Source organism: Salmo salar, chromosome ssa17 (assembly GCF_905237065.1).
Source record: "Salmo salar chromosome ssa17, Ssal_v3.1, whole genome shotgun sequence".
NCBI classification, from domain to species: Eukaryota; Metazoa; Chordata; class Actinopteri; order Salmoniformes; family Salmonidae; genus Salmo; species Salmo salar.
The window spans coordinates 80,121,950-80,142,242 of NC_059458.1; the positions used below are offsets into that span (position 1 = coordinate 80,121,950).

At 47.8% G+C, this 20,293-nt stretch overlaps 1 protein-coding gene across 1 annotated transcript in view; it reads right to left on the bottom strand.

Moving 5' to 3' along the window:
- Positions 1-20,293, bottom strand: part of LOC106595568 (thyrotropin-releasing hormone-degrading ectoenzyme) — a 449,769-nt gene that overhangs the window by 21,688 nt on the left and 407,788 nt on the right. The window contains exons 13-15 of the mRNA XM_045700210.1: positions 15,775-15,922; positions 9,849-9,946; positions 8,127-8,234 (exon numbers count right to left, since the gene is read on the bottom strand). Coding sequence (XP_045556166.1) covers positions 8,127-8,234; positions 9,849-9,946; positions 15,775-15,922 — 354 coding nt within the window. The remainder of the gene's footprint in view (positions 1-8,126; positions 8,235-9,848; positions 9,947-15,774; positions 15,923-20,293) is intronic.

The window sequence follows — 20,293 nt, forward strand, 5'->3', positions numbered from 1 at the left end:
AGTCTAAGGCACTGCATCTCAGTGCTAGAGGCGTCATTAGAGACCCTGGTTCGATTCCAGGCTGTATCACAACCGGCCGTGATCGGGTTAGGGTTTGACCGGGGTAGGCCGTCATTGTAAAATAAGAATTTGTTCTTAACTGACTTGTCTAGTTAAATAAAGGTTAAATAAAAAATGTTAGAAGTCAACACAGGCCAATTCTCACATCGGCAGATGTTCAACCTAGTCAGCTCAGGGATTCAAACCAGCGACATTTTGGTTACTGGCCCAACGCTCTTAAGCACTAGATACTGTATCTTCATTATGTCCTATCTTAGTTTATTCTGTATTATTCTGACGGAAGACACAGAGAACCAATCAGACCCTGGATCATCAGACAGTGTTCCTGAAGGAAGACACAGAGAACCAATCAGACCCTGGATCATTAGACAGTGTTCCTGAAGGAAGACACAGAGAACCAATCAGACCCTGGATCATTAGACAGTGTTCCTGAAGGAAGACACAGAGAACCAATCAGACCCTGGAGTCTTGCTGAAAGGAGAGTGGGCTTGCAGGGCAGAATGAGGGATCTTTGTATCATAGCGGAGATGAAGAGAGTGTTGTTATCAACACGTCTGTGTAGAGGTGGGGGGCCATTGTTGTGGATTTTGTTATTTGTGTTGCCGAGAGCAACAGGTGGAGGGTTTAGACAAGGGATAGATTCTGTTTCCATGGACACTTGGCGTTTGAAACATCGATATTGGCAAGGTTGTCCAACGTGCCGTATTGATCAGAACTCAAATCTATGTCAGGCCCACTGGGATTCAACAATGGGACATTCTGCTCTGTAAAAAGGAGCTATAAAACGGAGTGTGACTTTTAGATTCTTTCAGATGAAGAGAGGAGAACTGCTTGGGGATATATAAAGAGGAGAAAGGAGAGCTGCTTGGTGATATATAAAGAGGAGAGAGGAGAGCTGCTTGGTGATATATAAAGAGGAGAGAGGAGAGCTGCTTGGTGATATATAAAGAGGAGAGCTGCTTGGTGATATATAAAGAGGAGAGAGGAGAGCTGCTTGGTGATATATAAAGAGGAGAGAGGAGAGCTGCTTGGTGATATATAAAGAGGAGAGAGGAGAGCTGCTTGGTGATATATAAAGAGGAGAGAGGAGAGCTGCTTGGTGATATATAAAGAGGAGAACTGCTTGGTGATATATAAAGAGGAGAGAGGAGAACTGCTTGGTGATATATAAAGAGGAGAGGAGAGCTGCTTGGTGATATATAAAGAGGAGAGAGGAGAGCTGCTTGGTGATATATAAAGAGGAGAGAGGAGAGCTGCTTGGTGATATATAAAGAGGAGAGAGGAGAGCTGCTTGGTGATATATAAAGAGGAGAACTGCTTGGTGATATATAAAGAGGAGAGAGGAGAGCTGCTTGGTGATATATAAAGAGGAGAGAGGAGAGCTGCTTGGTGATATATACAGAGGAGAGAGGAGAGCTGCTTGGTGATATATAAAGAGGAGAGAGGAGAGCTGCTTGGTGATATATAAAGAGGAGAGAGGAGAGGTGCTTGGTGATATATAAAGAGGAGAGAGGAGAACTGCTTGGTGATATATAAAGAGGAGAGAGGAGAGCTGCTTGGTGATATATAAAGAGGAGAGCTGCTTGGTGATATATAAAGAAGAGAGAGGAGAGCTGCTTGGTGATATATAAAGAGGAGAGAGGAGAGCTGCTTGGTGATATATAAAGAGGAGAGAGGAGAGCTGCTTGGTGATATATAAAGAGGAGAGAGGAGAACTGCTTGGTGATATATAAAGAGGAGAGAGGAGAACTGCTTGGTGATATATAAAGAGGAGAGCTGCTTGGTGATATATAAAGAGGAGAGAGGAGAGCTGCTTGGTGATATCTAAAGAGGAGAGAGGAGAACTGCTTGGTGATATATAAAGAGGAGAGAGGAGAGCTGCTTGGTGATATATAAAGAGGAGAGAGGAGAGCTGCTTGGTGATATATAAAGAGGAGAGGTGTCTTGGTGATATATAAAGAGGAGAGAGGAGAGCTGCTTGGTGATATATAAAGAGGAGAACTGCTTGGTGATATATAAAGAGGAGAGCTGCTTGGTGATATATAAAGAGGAGAGAGGAGAGCTGCTTGGTGATATCTAAAGAGGAGAGAGGAGAACTGCTTGGTGATATATAAAGAGGAGAGAGGAGAGCTGCTTGGTGATATATAAAGAGGGAGAGAGGAGAGCTGCTTGGTGATATATAAAGAGGAGAGGTGTCTTGGTGATATATAAAGAGGAGAGAGGAGAGCTGCTTGGTGATATATAAAGAGGAGAACTGCTTGGTGATATATAAAGAGGAGAGAGGAGAGCTGCTTGGTGATATATAAAGAGGAGAGAGGAGAACTGCTTGGTGATATATAAAGAGGAGAGAGGAGAGCTGCTTGCTGATATATAAAGAGGAGAGAGGAGAGCTGCTTGGTGATATATAAAGAGGAGAGAGGAGAGCTGCTTGGTGATATATAAAGAGGAGAGAGGAGAGCTGCTTGATTATATATAAAGAGGAGAGCTGCTTGGTGATATATAAAGAGGAGAGAGGAGAGCTGCTTGGTGATATATAAAGAGGAGAACTGCTTGGTGATATATAAAGAGGAGAGCTGCTTGGTGATATATAAAGAGGAGAGAGGAGAGCTGCTTGGTGATATATAATTGAGGAGAGAGGAGAGCTGCTTGGTGATATATAAAGAGGAGAGCTGCTTGGTGATATATAAAGAGGAGAGAGGAGAGCTGCTTGGTGATATATAAAGAGGAGAGAGGAGAGCTGCTTGGTGATATCTAAAGAGGAGAGAGGAGAGCTGCTTGGTGATATATAAAGAGGAGAGAGGAGAGCTGCTTGGTGATATATAATTGAGGAGAGAGGAGAGCTGCTTGGTGATATATAAAGAGGGGAGGAGAGCTGCTTGGTGATATATAAAGAGGAGAGCTGCTTGGTGATATATAAAGAAGAGAGAGGAGAGCTGCTTGGTGATATATAAAGAGGAGAGCTGCTTGGTGATATATAAAGAGGAGGGAGGAGAGCTGCTTGGTGATATATAAAGAGGACAGCTGCTTGGTGATATATAAAGAAGAGAGAGGAGAGCTGCTTGGTGATATCTAAAGAGGAGAGAGGAGAGCTGCTTGGTGATATATAAAGAGGAGAGGAGAGCTGCTTGGTGATATATAAAGAGGAGAGAGGAGAGCTGCTTGGTGATATAAAGAGGAGAGAGGAGAGCTGCTTGGTGATATATAAAGAGGAGAGAGGAGAGCTGCTTGCTGATATATAAAGAGGAGAGCTGCTTGGTGATAACTAAAGAGGAGAGCTGCTTGGTGATATCTAAAGAGGAGAGAGGAGAGCTGCTTGCTGATATCTAAAGAGGAGAGAGGAGAGCTGCTTGGTGATATATAAAGAGGAGAGCTGCTTGGTGATATATAAAGAGGAGAGAGGAGAGCTGCTTGCTGATATCTAAAGAGGAGAGAGGAGAGCTGCTTGCTGATATCTAAAGAGGAGAGCTGCTTGGTGATATATAAAGAGGAGAGCTGCTTGGTGATATATAAAGAGGAGAGCTGCTTGGTGATATATAAAGAAGAGAGAGGAGAGCTGCTTGGTGATATCTAAAGAGGAGAGCTGCTTGGTGATATATAAAGAAGAGAGAGGAGAGCTGCTTGGTGATATATAAAGAGGAGAGCTGCTTGGTGATATATAAAGAGGAGAGAGGAGAGCTGCTTGGTGATATATAAAGAGGAGAGGAGAGCTGCTTGGTGATATATAAAGAGGAGAGAGGAGAGCTGCTTGGTGATATATAAAGAAGAGAGAGGAGAGCTGCTTGGTGATATATAAAGAGGAGAGGAGAGCTGCTTGGTGATATATAAAGAGGAGAGCTGCTTGGTGATATATAAAGAAGAGAGAGGAGCGCTGCTTGGTGATATATAAAGAGGAGAGAGGAGAGCTGCTTGGTGATATCTAAAGAGGAGAGAGGAGAGCTGCTTGGTGATATCTAAAGAGGAGAGAGGAGAGCTGCTTGGTGATATCTAAAGAGGAGAGAGGAGAGCTGCTTGGTGATATATAAAGAGGAGAGAGGAGAGCTGCTTGGTGATATATAAAGAGGAGAGAGGAGAGCTGCTTGGTGATATATAAAGAGGAGAGAGGAGAGCTGCTTGGTGATATATAAAGAGGAGAGCTACTTGGTGATATATGAAGAGGAGAGCTGCTTGGTGATATATAAAGAGGAGAGGTGTCTTGGTGATATCTAAAGAGGAGAGAGGAGAGCTGCTTGGTGATATCTAAAGAGGAGAGCTGCTTGGTGATATATAAAGAGGAGAGGTGTCTTGGTGATATCTAAAGAGGAGAGAGGAGAGCTGCTTGGTGATATCTAAAGAAGAGAGAGGAGAGCTGCTTGGGGATATATAAAGAAGAGAGAGGAGAGCTGCTTGGGGATATCTAAAGAAGAGAGAGGAGAGCTGCTTGGTCATATCTAAAGAGGAGAGAGGAGAGCTGCTTGGTGATATATAAAGAGGAGAGCTGCTTGGTGATATATAAAGAGGAGAGAGGAGAGCTGCTTGGTGATATATAAAGAGGAGAGAGGAGAGCTGCTTGCTGATATAAAGAGGAGAGAGGAGAGCTGCTTGCTGATATCTAAAGAGGAGAGCTGCTTGGTGATAACTAAAGAGGAGAGAGGAGAGCTGCTTGGTGATATATAAAGAGGAGAGAGGAGAGCTGCTTGGTGATATAAAGAGGAGAGAGGAGAGCTGCTTGCTGATATCTAAAGAGGAGAGAGGAGAGCTGCTTGGTGACATATAAAGAGGAGAGAGGAGAGCTGCTTGGTGATATCTAAAGAGGAGAGAGGAGAGCTGCTTGGTGATATATAAAGTGGAGAGAGGAGAGCTGCTTAGTGATATATAAAGAGGAGAGAGGAGAGCTGCTTGGTGATATATAAAGAGGAGAGAGGAGAGCTGCTTGGTGATATATAAAGAAGAGAGAGGAGAGCTGCTTGGTGATATATAAAGTGGAGAGAGGAGAGCTGCTTGCTGATATCTAAAGAGGAGAGAGGAGAGGTGCTTGGGGATATATAAAGAGGAGAAAGGAGAGCTGCTTGCTGATATCTAAAGAGGAGAGAGGAGAGCTGCTTGGTGATATCTAAAGAGGAGAGAGGAGAGCTGCTTGGTGATATATAAAGAGGAGAGCTGCTTGGTGATATATAAAGAGGAGAGAGGAGAGCTGCTTGGTGATATATAAAGAGGAGAGAGGAGAGCTGCTTGGTGATATATAAAGAGGAGAGAGGAGAGCTGCTTGCTGATATATAAAGAGGAGAGAGGAGAGCTGCTTGCTGATATAAAGAGGAGAGAGGAGAGCTGCTTGGTGATATATAAAGAGGAGAGAGGAGAACTGCTTGGTGATATATAAAGAGGAGAGAGGAGAGCTGCTTGGTGATATATAAAGAGGAGAGTGGAGAGCTGCTTGGTGATATATAAAGAGGAGAGAGGAGAGCTGCTTGGTGATATATAAAGAGGAGAGAGGAGAGCTGCTTGGTGATATATAAAGAGGAGAGAGGAGAGCTGCTTGGTGATATATAAAGAGGAGAGAGGAGAGCTGCTTGGTGATATATAAAGAGGAGAGAGGAGAGCTGCTTGGTGATATATAAAGACGAGAGCTGCTTGGTGATATATAAAGAGGAGAGCTGCTTGGTGATATATAAAGAGGAGAGAGGAGAGCTGCTTAGTGATATATAAAGAGGAGAGAGGAGAGCTGCTTGGTGATATATAAAGAGGAGAGAGGAGAGCTGCTTGGTGATATCTAAAGAGGAGAGAGGAGAGCTGCTTGGTGATATATAAAGAAGAGAGAGGAGAGCTGCTTGGTGATATATAAAGTGGAGAGAGGAGAGCTGCTTGCTGATATCTAAAGAGGAGAGAGGAGAGGTGCTTGGTCATATATAAAGAGGACAGAGGAGAGCTGCTTGGTGATATATAAAGAGGAGAAAGGAGAGCTGCTTGCTGATATCTAAAGAGGAGAGAGGAGAGCTGCTTGCTGATATCTAAAGAAGAGAGAGGAGAGCTGCTTGGTGATATATAAAGAGGAGAGCTGCTTGGTGATATATAAAGAAGAGAGAGGAGAGCTGCTTGGTGATATCTAAAGAGGAGAGAGGAGAGCTGCTTGGTGATATATAAAGAGGAGAGAGGAGAGCTGCTTGGTGATATATAAAGAGGAGAACTGCTTGGTGATATATAAAGAGGAGAGCTGCTTGGTGATATATAAAGAGGAGAGAGGAGAACTGCTTGGTGATATATAAAGAGGAGAGAGGAGAACTGCTTGGTGATATATAAAGAGGAGAGAGGAGAGCTGCTTGGTGATATATAAAGAGGAGAGAGGAGAGCTGCTTAGTGATATATAAAGAGGAGAGAGGAGAACTGCTTGGTGATATATAAAGAGGAGAGAGGAGAACTGCTTGGTGATATATAAAGAGGAGAGAGGAGAGCTGCTTGGTGATATATAAAGAGGAGAGAGGAGAGCTGCTTGGTGATATATAAAGAGGAGAGAGGAGAGCTGCTTGGTGATATATAAAGAGGAGAGAGGAGAGCTGCTTGGTGATATATAAAGAGGAGAGAGGAGAACTGCTTGGTGATATATAAAGAGGAGAGGAGAGCTGCTTGGTGATATATAAAGAGGAGAGAGGAGAGCTGCTTGGTGATATATAAAGAGGAGAGAGGAGAGCTGCTTGGTGATATATAAAGAGGAGAGAGGAGAGCTGCTTGGTGATATATAAAGAGGAGAGAGGAGAGCTGCTTGGTGATATATAAAGAGGAGAGAGGAGAGCTGCTTGGTGACATATAAAGAGGAGAGAGGAGAGCTGCTTGGTGATATAAAAAGAGGAGAGAGGAGAGCTGCTTGGTGATATATAAAGAAGAGAACTGCTTGGTGATATATAAAGAGGAGAGAGGAGAGCTGCTTGGTGATATAAAAAGAGGAGAGAGGAGAGCTGCTTGGTGATATATAAAGAGGAGAACTGCTTGGTGATATATAAAGAGGAGAGCTGCTTGGTGATATATAAAGAGGAGAGAGGAGAACTGCTTGGTGATATATAAAGAGGAGAGAGGAGAGCTGCTTGGTGATATATAAAGAGGAGAGAGGAGAGCTGCTTGCTGATATATAAAGAGGAGAGGTGTCTTGTTGGAAATAAGGCAGAATGATACATGTAAGCTTCCACTATCTCATCCAGTGACGTTTAGTGGCTTGTCTCTCACCCTTTTTAATGAAAATTACCTTTAAACTAGACTAAACATTCTGTTCCCTTGTGGTCCACACAGTGGGTGGAAATCTCTCTAAATGATAAGGAGCTTTCAGACCAGTGTCTTCCAAGTGAATCTGTCCTCCTACTATGTACAGTATATGTAAATTCAACATGTGGTCCACTGTGGGCCCAGCACGACACCCGCTCTCTGTCTCTATGGACCAATCTGAAAGAGGACCCTACTCCCTATACAGTAGTGCACTGATTTAATAAGGATCTCACCTTTTTGTTTTCAATTTTCGCCTAAAATGACATACCCAAATCTAACTGTCTATAGCTCAGGACCTGAAACAAGGATATGCATATTCTTGATACCATTTGAAAGGAAACACTTTGAAGTTTGTGGAAATGTAGAATTCATCTAGGAGAATATAGCACATTAGATCTGGTAAAAGATTTTAAAAAAACAAATTGTACCATAATCTTTGAAATGCAAGAGAAAGGCCATAATGTAGTTTAGATTGTGTATGTGCAAAGTTTTAGACTGATCCAATGAACCATTGCATATCTGTTCAAAATGTTGTATTAAGACTGCCCAAATGTGCCTAATTGGTTAATTAATACATTTTCAAGTTCATAATTGTGCACTCTCCTCAAACAATAGCATGGTATTATTTCACTGTAATAGCTACTGTAAATTGGGCAGTGCAGTTAGATTAACAAGAATTTAAGCTTTCTGCCCATATTAGATATGTCTATGTCCTGGGATCTTTTTTTGTTACATACAATCTCATGCTAATCACATTAGCCTACGTTAGCTCAACCGTCCCACGGGGGCGGGGATAAGCCAGAACCACTGGGTGCCATTTAGGATGCTGTCTACTGTACCTGTTCTTGTTGCTGGAGATCCAATCAGAGATGAGTGACACGGCTTGGCGGTGACAGTGCTTGTTCCCAAAACTACAAGCCAGCATGATCACCTCTCTCTGCAGCTCTCTGTCCATGAGACAGTGGGAGGGAGGGAGGGAGGGAGGAGGGAGGGAGGGAGGGAGGGAGGGAGAAGAGAGGAGAGAGAGAGGAGAGAGAGAGGGGGAGAGAGAAGAGAGGGAGAGAGGTGGAAGAGGGTCAGGTGGTGAGAGGTACAGAAACAAAAAAAGGGGGAGGGAGGGAGGGAATGAGAGAGGGAGAGAGGGAGGGGGAGAGAGAGAGGAAGGGAAAAAGAAGAGGGAAGGAGAGACAGAAGCAGATAGAGAGAGAGAAGGGAAGGATGGACAGAAGGAGGGAGAGAGCGAGAGAAGGGAAGGAGGGACAGAAGGAGGGAGAGAGCGAGAGAAGGGAAGGAGGGACAAAAGGAGGGAGAGAGAGAGAGAAGGGATGGAGGGACAGAAGGAGGGAGAGAGAAAGAGAAGGGAACGAGGGACAGAAGGAGGGAGAGAGAGAGAGAAGGGAAGGAGGGACAGAAGGAGGGAGAGAGAGAGAGAAGGGAAGGAGGGACAGAAGGAGGGAGAGAGCGAGAGAAGGGAAGGAGGGACAGAAGGAGGGAGAGAGAGAGAGAAGGGAAGGAGGGACAGAAGGAGGGAGAGAGAGAGAGAAGGGAAGGAGGAACAGGAGGAGGGAGAGAGCGAGAGAAGGGAAGGAGGGACAGAAGGAGGGAGAGAGCGAGAGAAGGGAAGGAGGGACAGAAGGAGGGAGAGAGAGAGAAGGGAAGGAGGGACAGAAGGAGGGAGAGAGAGAGAGAAGGGAAGGAGGGACAGGAGGGAGAGAGAGAGAGAAGGGAAGGAGGGACAGGAGGGAGAGAGAGAGAGAGAAGGGAAGGAGGGACAGGAGGGAGAGAGAGAGAGAAGGGAAGGAGGGACAGAAGGAGAGAGAGAGAGAGAGAAGGGAAGGAGGGACAGAAGGAGGGAGAGAGAGAGAGAAGGGAAGGAGGGACAGAAGGAGGGAGAGAGAGAGAAGGGAAGGAGGGACAGAAGGAGGGAGAGAGAGAGAGAAGGGAAGGAGGGACAGAAGGAGGGAGAGAGAGAGAGAAGGGAAGGAGGGACAGAAGGAGGGGAGAGAGCGAGAGAAGGGAAGGAGGGACAGAAGGAGGGAGAGAGAGAGAAGGGAACGAGGGACAGAAGGAGGGAGAGAGAGAGAGAAGGGAAGGAGGGACAGAAGGAGGGAGAGAGAGAGAGAAGGGAAGGAGGGACAGAAGGAGGGAGAGAGCGAGAGAAGGGAAGGAGGGACAGAAGGAGAGAGAGAGAGAGAGAAGGGAAGGAGGGACAGGAGGGAGAGAGCGAGAGAAGGGAAGGAGGGACAGGAGGAGGGAGAGAGCGAGAGAAGGGAAGGAGGGACAGAAGGAGGGAGAGAGCGAGAGAAGGGAAGGAGGGACAGAAGGAGGGAGAGAGAGAGAAGGGAAGGAGGGACAGAAGGAGGGAGAGAGAGAGAAGGGAAGGAGGGACAGAAGGAGGGAGAGAGAGAGAGAAGGGAAGGAGGGACAGAAGGAGGGAGAGAGAGAGAGAAGGGAAGGAGGGACAGAAGGAGAGACTACAGTTAAATGATCTGCTTGTGGGTCAAGACAACATCCCAACCCAGCCACTTGTTGTGTGACAGGTGACTGTATGCATCACATACTCAGTCTGGTAGGAGGCCTGTATGATGGAGCCTTCTGTGAGAGCCAAGGGCCAGCCCATCTTGTGGTACTTTGAGGCCACTTGCTTCAGCACGTAGTCCTGTTGGGGAGGAAGTAGAAAGCAACAAGCCAACAGTAGATAGATGTTGTTAGTCAGACCTGAAAATAAACATGTCAGTAGTTGGCAAATGACACACAAATATTTAGAACTATTTTTAGCGGAGGAGGAATTGAAAATCCCAGAAAATAAACAGCAAGAGGGGTCGGATCCTGGTGGCCGAAGCAGTGTAATTCTCAAGAGGTTTTTGATATTTCAACATAAAAAAGCTGACTCTTGTTATCAAGGACAACTGCCTCGAGGGAAGGATTGACTCCAGACTGACTGTACCTTAGAATGTAACAGGAAGAGGGTAGAACGACCATCAGATGGCTAGGATAGGATTATGGATGTATCCCAGATGGCTAGGAGCTGTGTAGGGTTATGAATGTGTCCCAGATTACACTCCATTCCCTAGAAAGTGCTCTACTTTCCACCAGAGCCTTTTGGACCCTTACCAACAGAAGTGCACTATAAAGGAAATAGTGATGCCATTTTGGGACACATAATATGATTGTGTTGGCTCTCCAAACCACACAGCAGGTGATGCCAAGGCTAATTTAACGTAGCGCCTCTCCTTCACGGTCCCTCACTGAAACCAAATCATGATTAACATTAGGGCCCAGCCTAGACACCCCACACACACACACACACACACACACACACACACACACACACACACACACACACACACACACACACACACACACACACACACAGCTGTCCTACTAATTGAAGAGGACTATCCTCCTTCCTCATCCTAGTGGGAGGTGACAGCCTTCATGTTCCTGTTGTTCTCCATGTAAATCACCTCTCTGGGGCTGTGCCCTTTATAGTGCACTACCACCCACTAGGACTCTGGTCTAAAGTAGTGCACTATATAGGGAGTAGGGTGCAATTTGGGACGCAGGGTGGATCTCTGTATAGAACCATTCACTGCCAACACTGAGGGTTAACGCCACTCAGCTGAGTGGTGAACACTGAACACTCCTCCTCAGACTTGTGTGGGCTCTCTCTCTCTCTGCACCCAGCAGAGGCCTTGGTGGCCTGCCAAGAGAAGGCCACAACGCCAGGACATAAATAATCTCCTGCAGCTGTTTCTGTCCTCCATTATTCTCTTCAACATCTGCTTGGACAGACACGGGAAACAAATTAACACCAGTCCCAGAGGAGTGGGTGACCAACAGCTCTGACACTCTCCCTCCCTGACACTCTCCTTCCCTGACACTCTCCCTCCCTGACACTCTCCCTTCCTGACACAATCCCTCCCTCCCTTCCTGATACTCTCCCTTCCTGATACTCTCCCTTCCTGACACTCTCCCTCCCTGACACTCTCCCTCCCTGACACTCTCCCTCCCTGACACTCTCCCTCCCTCCCTCCCTGACACTCTCCCTCCCTCCCTCCCTCTCTTACACTCTCCCTCCCTCCCTCCCTGACACTCTCCCTCCCTCCCTGACACTCTCCCTCCCTCCCTCCCTCCCTCCCTCCCTCCCTCCCTCCCTGACACTCTCCCCCCCTCCCTCCCTCCCTGACACTCTCCCCCCCTCTCTCCCTCCCTGACACTCTCCCTCCCTCCCTCCCTGACACTCTCCCTCCCTCCCTCCCTGACACCCTGACACTCTCCCTCCCTCCCTGACACTCTCTCTCCCTCCCTGACACTCTCCCTCCCTCCCTGACACTCTCCCTCCCTCCCTCCCTGACACTCTCCCTCCCTCCCTCCCTCCCTCCCTGACACTCTCCCTCCCTCACTGACACCCTGGAAAGTGGTACAGAGGACCCACTGGTGGAACAGAGGACCCACTGATGGGACAGAGGACCCACTGGTGGTACAGAGGACCCACTGGTGGAACAGAGGACCCACTGGTGGAACAGAGGACCCACTGGTGGAACAGAGTACCCACTGGTGGAACAGAGGACCCACTGGTGGAACAGAGGACCCACTGGTGGAACAGAGGACCCACTGGTGGAACAGAGGACCCACTGGTGGGACAGAGGACCCACTGATGATAAAGCCTAGTAGAACTGTGTGAGTTGTCAGACTGACAAATGGACTGGACTTCACATTATTTGATAGATAAGACACCTCATTATGGTTTCACTTCAACAGGAGCAACAAACCATTTATAAGTCATTTAAAACCCATACATCAAGACCTCCAGACCTGTGCTGAGGCTCCGTGGGTGATCTAGTACATAGGGTTTATAGTGCTGGGGCTCAGTGGGTACATTAGTACATAGGGTTTATAGTGCTGGGGCTCAGTGGGTACATTAGTACATAGGGTTTATAGTGCTGGGGCTCAGTGGGTACATTAGTACATAGGGTTTATAGTGCTGGGGCTCCGTGGGTGATCTAGTACATAGGGTTTATAGTGCTGGGGCTCAGTGGGTACATTAGTACATAGGGTTTATAGTGCTGGGGCTCAGTGGGTACATTAGTACATAGGGTTTATAGTGCTGGGGCTCAGTGGGTACATTAGTACATAGGGTTTATAGTGCTGGGGCTCAGTGGGTACATTAGTACATAGGGTTTATAGTGCTGGGGCTCAGTGGGTACATTAGTACATAGGGTTTATAGTGCTGGGGCTCAGTGGGTACATTAGTACATAGGGTTTATAGTGCTGAGGCTCCGTGGGTGATCTAGTACATAGGGTTTATAGTGCTGGGGCTCAGTGGGTACATTAGTACATAGGGTTTATAGTGCTGAGGCTCCGTGGGTGATCTAGTACATAGGGTTTATAGTGCTGGGGCTCAGTGGGTACATTAGTACATAGGGTTTATAGTGCTGGGGCTCAGTGGGTACATTAGTACATAGGGTTTATAGTGCTGGGGCTCAGTGGGTACATTAGTACATAGGGTTTATAGTGCTGGGGCTCAGTGGGTACATTAGTACATAGGGTTTATAGTGCTGGGGCTCAGTGGGTACATTAGTACATAGGGTTTATAGTGCTGGGGCTCAGTGGGTACATTAGTACATAGGGTTTATAGTGCTGGGGCTCAGTGGGTACATTAGTACATAGGGTTTATAGTGCTAGGGCTCAGTGGGTACATTAGTACATAGGGTTTATAGTGCTGGGGCTCAGTGGGTACATTAGTACATAGGGTTTATAGTGCTGGGGCTCAGTGGGTACATTAGTACATAGGGTTTATAGTGCTGGGGCTCAGTGGGTACATTAGTACATAGGGTTTATAGTGCTGGGGCTCAGTGGGTACATTAGTACATAGGGTTTATAGTGCTGGAGCTCAGTGGGTACATTAGTACATAGGGTTTATAGTGCTGGGGCTCAGTGGGTACATTAGTACATAGGGTTTATAGTGCTGGGGCTCAGTGGGTACATTAGTACATAGGGTTTATAGTGCTGGGGCTCAGTGGGTACATTAGTACATAGGGTTTATAGTGCTGGGGCTCAGTGGGTACATTAGTACATAGGGTTTATAGTGCTGGGGCTCAGTGGGTACATTAGTACATAGGGTTTATAGTGCTGGGGCTCAGTGGGTACATTAGTACATAGGGTTTATAGTGCTGGGGCTCAGTGGGTACATTAGTACATAGGGTTTATAGTGCTGGGGCTCAGTGGGTACATTAGTACATAGGGTTTATAGTGCTGGGGCTCAGTGGGTACATTAGTACATAGGGTTTATAGTGCTGGGGCTCAGTAGGTACATTAGTACATAGGGTTTATAGTGCTGGGCAGAAGCTCCTCAATACCCTGAACCCTGAACCCTGATCCACAGAAAGGTGCTGGGGGTCTTTAGAGAAGGTCTGAGATGGCACCAGCTGTACCAAACAGGCTGTAGTTGGAGGGTTATGGTCAGGGTTAGGATTAGGGTCAGAGGTTATAAACTACACTGAAGAGGCTGTAGTTGGAGGGTTATAGTCAGGGTTAGGATTAGGGTCAGAGGTTATAAACTACACTGAAGAGGCTGTAGTTGGAGGGTTATAGTCAGGGTTAGGATTAGGGTCAGAGGTTATAAACTACACTGAAGAGGCTGTAGTTGGAGGGTTATGGTCAGGGTTAGGATTAGGGTCAGAGGTTATAAACTACACTGAAGAGGCTGTAGTTGGAGGGTTATAGTCAGGGTTAGGATTAGGGTCAGAGGTTATAAACTACACTGAAGAGGCTGTAGTTGGAGGGTTATGGTCAGGGTTAGGATTAGGGTCAGAGGTTATAAACTACACTGAAGAGGCTGTAGTTGGAGGGTTATAGTCAGGGTTAGGATTAGGGTCAGAGGTTATAAACTACACTGAAGAGGCTGTAGTTGGAGGGTTATGGTCAGGGTTAGGATTAGGGTCAGAGGTTATAAACTACACTGAAGAGGCTGTAGTTGGAGATATGGTCAGGGTTAGGATTAGGGTCAGAGGTTATGAACTATACGGAAGAGGCTGTAGTTGGAGGGTTATGGTCAGGGTTAGGATTAGGGTCAGAGGTTATAAACTACACTGAAGAGGCTGTAGTTGGAGGGTTATGGTCAGGGTTAGGATTAGGGTCAGAGGTTATAAACTACACTGAAGAGGCTGTAGTTGGAGGGTTATAGTCAGGGTTAGGATTAGGATTAGGGTCAGAGGTTATAAACTACACTGAAGAGGCTGTAGTTGGAGGGTTATAGTCAGGGTTAGGATTAGGGTCAGAGGTTATAAACTACACTGAAGAGGCTGTAGTTGGAGGGTTATAGTCAGGGTTAGGATTAGGGTCAGAGGTTATAAACTACACTGAAGAGGCTGTAGTTGGAGGGTTATAGTCAGGGTTAGGATTAGGGTCAGAGGTTATAAACTACACTGAAGAGGCTGTAGTTGGAGGGTTATAGTCAGGGTTAGGATTAGGGTCAGGGGTTATAAACTACACTGAAGAGGCTGTAGTTGGAGGGTTATAGTCAGGGTTAGGATTAGGGTCAGGGGTTATAAACTACACTGAAGAGGCTGTAGTTGGAGATATGGTCAGGGTTAGGATTAGGGTCAGAGGTTATAAACTACACGGAAGAGGCTGTAGTTGGAGGGTTATAGTCAGGGTTAGGATTAGGGTCAGAGGTTATAAACTACACTGAAGAGGCTGTAGTTGGAGGGTTATAGTCAGGGTTAGGATTAGGGTCAGAGGTTATAAACTACACTGAAGAGGCTGTAGTTGGAGGGTTATAGTCAGGGTTAGGATTAGGGTCAGAGGTTATAAACTACACTGAAGAGGCTGTAGTTGGAGGGTTATAGTCAGGGTTAGGATTAGGGTCAGAGGTTATAAACTACACTGAAGAGGCTGTAGTTGGAGGGTTATGGTCAGGGTTAGGATTAGGGTCAGAGGTTATAAACTACACTGAAGAGGCTGTAGTTGGAGGGTTATAGTCAGGGTTAGGATTAGGGTCAGAGGTTATAAACTACACTGAAGAGGCTGTAGTTGGAGGGTTATGGTCAGGGTTAGGATTAGGGTCAGAGGTTATAAACTACACTGAAGAGGCTGTAGTTGGAGATATGGTCAGGGTTAGGATTAGGGTCAGAGGTTATAAACTACACGGAAGAGGCTGTAGTCCTATGTGCAGTCTAGCAGCTTGGTTAGGGTCAGGGTCAGGGTTAGAGGTCAGAGGTTATAACCTACACTAAAGAAGCTGTGGTCCTCTGTGAAGTCCAGCAGCTTGGTTAGGGTCAAGGTTAGGGTTAGAGGTCAGGGTCAGAGGTTATAACCTACACTGAAAAGGCTGTGGTCCTCTGTGCGGTCCAGCAGCTTGATTAGGGTCAGGGTCATGTTTAGAGTTCATAGGTTATAACCTACACTGAAGAGGCTGTAGTCCTCTGTGCGGTCCAGCAGCTTGATTAGAGTCAGGGTTAGAGGTCAGAGGTTATAACCTACACTGAAGAGGCTGTAGTCCTCTGTGCGGTCCAGCAGCTTGTCCAGCTGGTAGAGGGAGCGGCTGGCAGCGTGCCAGGGCAGGAACTCTCTCTCCTGGGGTAGGTAGCAGATGATCTGGAGGGGCACGTTCTGGGGTAGGTAGCCAGCCCTGGGCAGGAGAGGGGAGAGAGTATGTTAACTAAGCAATAAGGCCCGAGGGGGTGTGGTATATGGACAATATACCATGGCTAAGGGCTGTTCTTATGCACAACACAACATCAGGGAAGAGAAGAGATTTATAGGGCAAGTAGCCCACCCTGCGGATAGATAAATGGAAGAGGAGCATATACCATATAAAATATGTACGACTAGAGAGTTCTGGGGCAGGTATCTCGACCTGCGGAGAAAGAGATAGGTAACATCCTCTAACACCGTAGGGAAGGTTCTGTGGAGGGGAGGGGGGAGAGAGAGGGAAGATTCTGTGGAGGGGAGGGGAGGGGAGGGAGAGGGAAGGTTCTGTGGAGGGGAGGAGAGGGAAGGTTCTGTGGAGGGGAGGGAGGGGAGAGAGAGGGAAGGTTCTGTGGAGGGGAGGGGAGGAGAGGGAAGGTTCTGTGGAGGGGAGGGGAGGGGAGAGAGAGGGAAGGTTCTCTGGAGGGGAGGGGAGGGGAGAGAGAGGGAAGGTTCTGTGGAGGGGAGGGGAGAGAGAGGGAAGGTTCTGTGGAGGGGAGGGGAGGGGAGAGAGAGGGAAGGTTCTGTGGAGGGGAGGGGAGAGAGAGGGAAGGTTCTGTGGAGGGGAGGGGAGAGAGAGGGAAGGTTCTCTGGAGGGGAGGGGAGGGGAGAGAGAGGGAAGGTTCTCTGGAGGGGAGGGAGGGGGAGAGAGAGGGAAGGTTCTCTGGAGGGGAGGGGAGGGGAGAGAGAGGGAAGGTTCTGTGGAGGGGAGGGGAGAGAGAGGGAAGGTTCTGTGGAGGGGAGGGGAGGAGAGGGAAGGTTCTGTGGAGGGGGAGGAGAGGGAAGGTTCTCTGGAGGGGAGGGGAGGGGAGAGAGAGGGAAGGTCCTGTGGAGGGGAGGGGAGAGAGAGGGAAGGTTCTGTGGAGGGGAGGGGGAGAGAGAGGGAAGGTTCTGTGGAGGGGAGGGGAGAGAGAGAGAGGGAAGATTCTGTGGAGGGGGAGGGAGGGGAGAGAGAGGGAAGGTTCTGTGGAGGGGAGGGGAGGGGAGAGAGAGGGAAGATTCTGTGGAGGGGAGGGGAGGGGAGAGAGAGGGAAGGTTCTGTGGAGGGGAGGGGAGGGAAGGGTGGAGAGAGAGGGAAGGTTCTGTGGAGGGGAGGGGAGGGGAGGGGAGGGGGAGGAGAGGGAAGGTTCTGTGGAGGGGAGGGAGGGGGAGGGGAGGGAAGGTTCTGTGGAGGGGAGGGGAGGGGAGAGAGAGGGAAGGTTCTGTGGAGGGGAGGGGAGAGAGAGGGAAGGTTCTGTGGAGGGGAGGGGAGAGAGAGGGAAGGTTCTGTGGAGGGGAGGGGAGAGAGAGGGAAGGTTCTGTGGAGGGGAGGGGAGGGGAGAGAGAGGGAAGATTCTGTGGAGGGGAGGGGAGAGAGAGGGAAGGTTCTGTGGAGGGGAGGGGAGAGAGAGGGAAGGTTCTGTGGAGGGGAGGGGAGGAGAGGGAAGGTTCTGTGGAGGGGGGGAGGAGAGGGAAGGTTCTCTGGAGGGGAGGGGAGGGGAGAGAGAGGGAAGGTTCTGTGGAGGGGAGGGGAGAGAGAGGGAAGGTTCTGTGGAGGGGAGGGGAGAGAGAGGGAAGGTTCTGTGGAGGGGAGGGGAGAGAGAGGGAAGGTTCTGTGGAGGGGAGGGGAGGAGAGGGAAGGTTCTGTGGAGGGGGAGGAGAGGGAAGGTTCTCTGGAGGGGAGGGGAGGGGAGAGAGAGGGAAGGTTCTGTGGAGGGGAGGGGAGAGAGAGGGAAGGTTCTGTGGAGGGGAGGGGAGAGAGAGGGAAGGTTCTGTGGAGGGGAGGGGAGAGAGAGAGAGGGAAGATTCTGTGGAGGGGAGGGGAGGGGAGAGAGAGGGAAGGTTCTGTGGAGGGGAGGGGAGGGAAGGGGAGAGAGAGGGAAGGTTCTGTGGAGGGGAGGGGAGGGGAGGAGAGGGAAGGTTCTGTGGAGGGGAGGGGAGGGGAGGGAAGGTTCTGTGGAGGGGAGGGGAGGGGAGAGAGAGGGAAGGTTCTGTGGAGGGGAGGGGAGAGAGAGGGAAGGTTCTTTGGAGGGGAGGGGAGGGAAGGTTCTGTGGAGGGGAGGGGAGGGGAGAGAGAGGGAAGATTCTGTGGAGGGGAGGGGAGGGGAGGAGAGGGAAGGTTCTGTGGAGGGGAGGGGAGAGAGAGGGAAGATTCTGTGGAGGGGAGGGGAGGGGAGGAGAGGGAAGGTTCTGTGGAGGGGAGGGGAGGGGAGAGAGAGGGAAGGTTCTGTTGAGGGGAGGGGAGGGGAGAGAGAGGGAAGGTTCTGTGGAGGGGAGGGGAGGGTAGGGGAGAGGTGTACATCATCAGAGAAGGGCTTCCTCATCGAGCTGATTTGAAGAGACGTGCTGTGGGTCCAAAGCATGAGAGAAGTACTTTATACCGTCAGGGCGGATCCAGGCATACTGTAAACAACCCTGGCCGATAGCCCCCCGCCCCCCGAAAAAAACCCCAAGAATAATAAAATACACCAGAAGCTATTTTTAAATGTGTTGCATCAGCAGTTTCTGTCTTGTTATGACAGTCAATCAATGAACATGTCAGCTAACAATGTTTAGATTGGTAGTTAGTCTAGCCAGCTACCTAACCTGTAGTAACCATGGCCGTAAACAAACCGGGCACTCCAGGAGGCCCCCACTGATTCTGTTAGTCATTCTCACTAAGATATCCTATTAACATGGCATCATTTATTACAAAATATGTAGAATTGCTGGAATTAACTTTAAAACTGCAGAACGTTATGAGTAGAAATGAGTAGAATTGCATGAAATGGTATATACAATTGCAACGTTTTCTCTCTGCCACATGGCAAAATTAGTAGAATTGCAGAAAACTTGCTTTAAAATTGCAACATTTTCTCTACGCCCGATGGAAAAAATCATTGTACCATCTAAACTACTGTGAAATATATTTTCCATAACCTAACATATTGTTGTTTCGACTGTTTGAAGCTGGTGAACAAAACTGAAATTAAAAGATGCAAAAAACAAAACTGAAGAACAGGAAGTATAGAAATAATAGAACAGATCTATATAAATAATAGAACAGATCTACTGTGTCTTACACTTCGATCACAGCGACAGCGTCATTGCATTTTGGTACACCAGAATTACATTCATTTCCAATGAAACGCAGCGTTTGCCTTGCAGCATTGCGTTGCAGAGACAGCTGCTGTGAGTTCGGTGTGGTGCAGACGTTGGATTTATTGAACATATGTGTCAAACTGTATGAGTAGACGGCTTGACAGAAATGGTAGCAGAAGGTGAATGTTGAACCTTTGTTTCATACATTTCCAGATGAAGCTATGTACTATTTTGCGCTGCGACACTGTCGGTATGTTTGAAGTGTTAGACTAGCTTGCAATGGAAATTACAGATCTGTAATTCACATTTCTGTGTGAATTTGGTCGGCTCACCCAAAACGTTACATATCGCCACTTTAATTCTAGATGTAATTTATCACCAATCCACTGAGAAGGCGTGTGCTTTGGGGGTCCCCTCTAACCAAATCTCGCTTGGGGCCCCCCAAAAGGCTAGAGCCGGCCCTGTATACTGTGTGCAGGTTTATCCTTCTTAATTCTAGACATTTAAGTTAATACCAAACCACCGAGGAGGAGTCAAGACAACAAACAGAACTACATCCCATTCTCAGCTACTTAGCATCCCAAATGGCACTCTTATTACCAACATAGTGCACTTCTTTTGACCTGGGTCCTGGTAAAAAAGTAGTGCACTACATAGGGATTAGGGTACCATTTGGAATGTATCCTGTGTTCTCACAGCTTGACTCCCACAGCACTGCCTGCTGCATTAATATAGATCATCACATTATCTTAGTAAACAAGGCGAATGTGTTTCAAGTGTGTTTTAGTCATGCATGATGTTGTCTCGCTGATTTTATTCCTTGTACAACACCGGCTTTCTGTCTCAGCTAGTGTCAAATGCTGAGGAGTCCATAAAACGAGCCAGATATACATTTTTCTACAACCGCACCTGAATTCTCTATGCATCACAGGCATTTGAAATAAAGGCAGAGGAACTGTAAACGTTCAGCAACAGGGCTGGATCAAACACACTGTACTGTCTCTTTCTCTGGCACATTAAAACACAGCTGCTAGGATTTAAACACCTCTACTGTCTCTGTCACATTAAAACACAGCTGCTAGGATTTAAACACCCTCTACTGTCTCTGTCACATTAAAACACAGCTGCTAGGATTTAAACACCTCTACTGTCTCTGTCTCTGTCACATTAAAACACAGCTGCTAGGATTTAAACACCCTCTACTGTCTCTGTCACATTAAAACACAGCTGCTAGGATTTAAACACCCTCTAC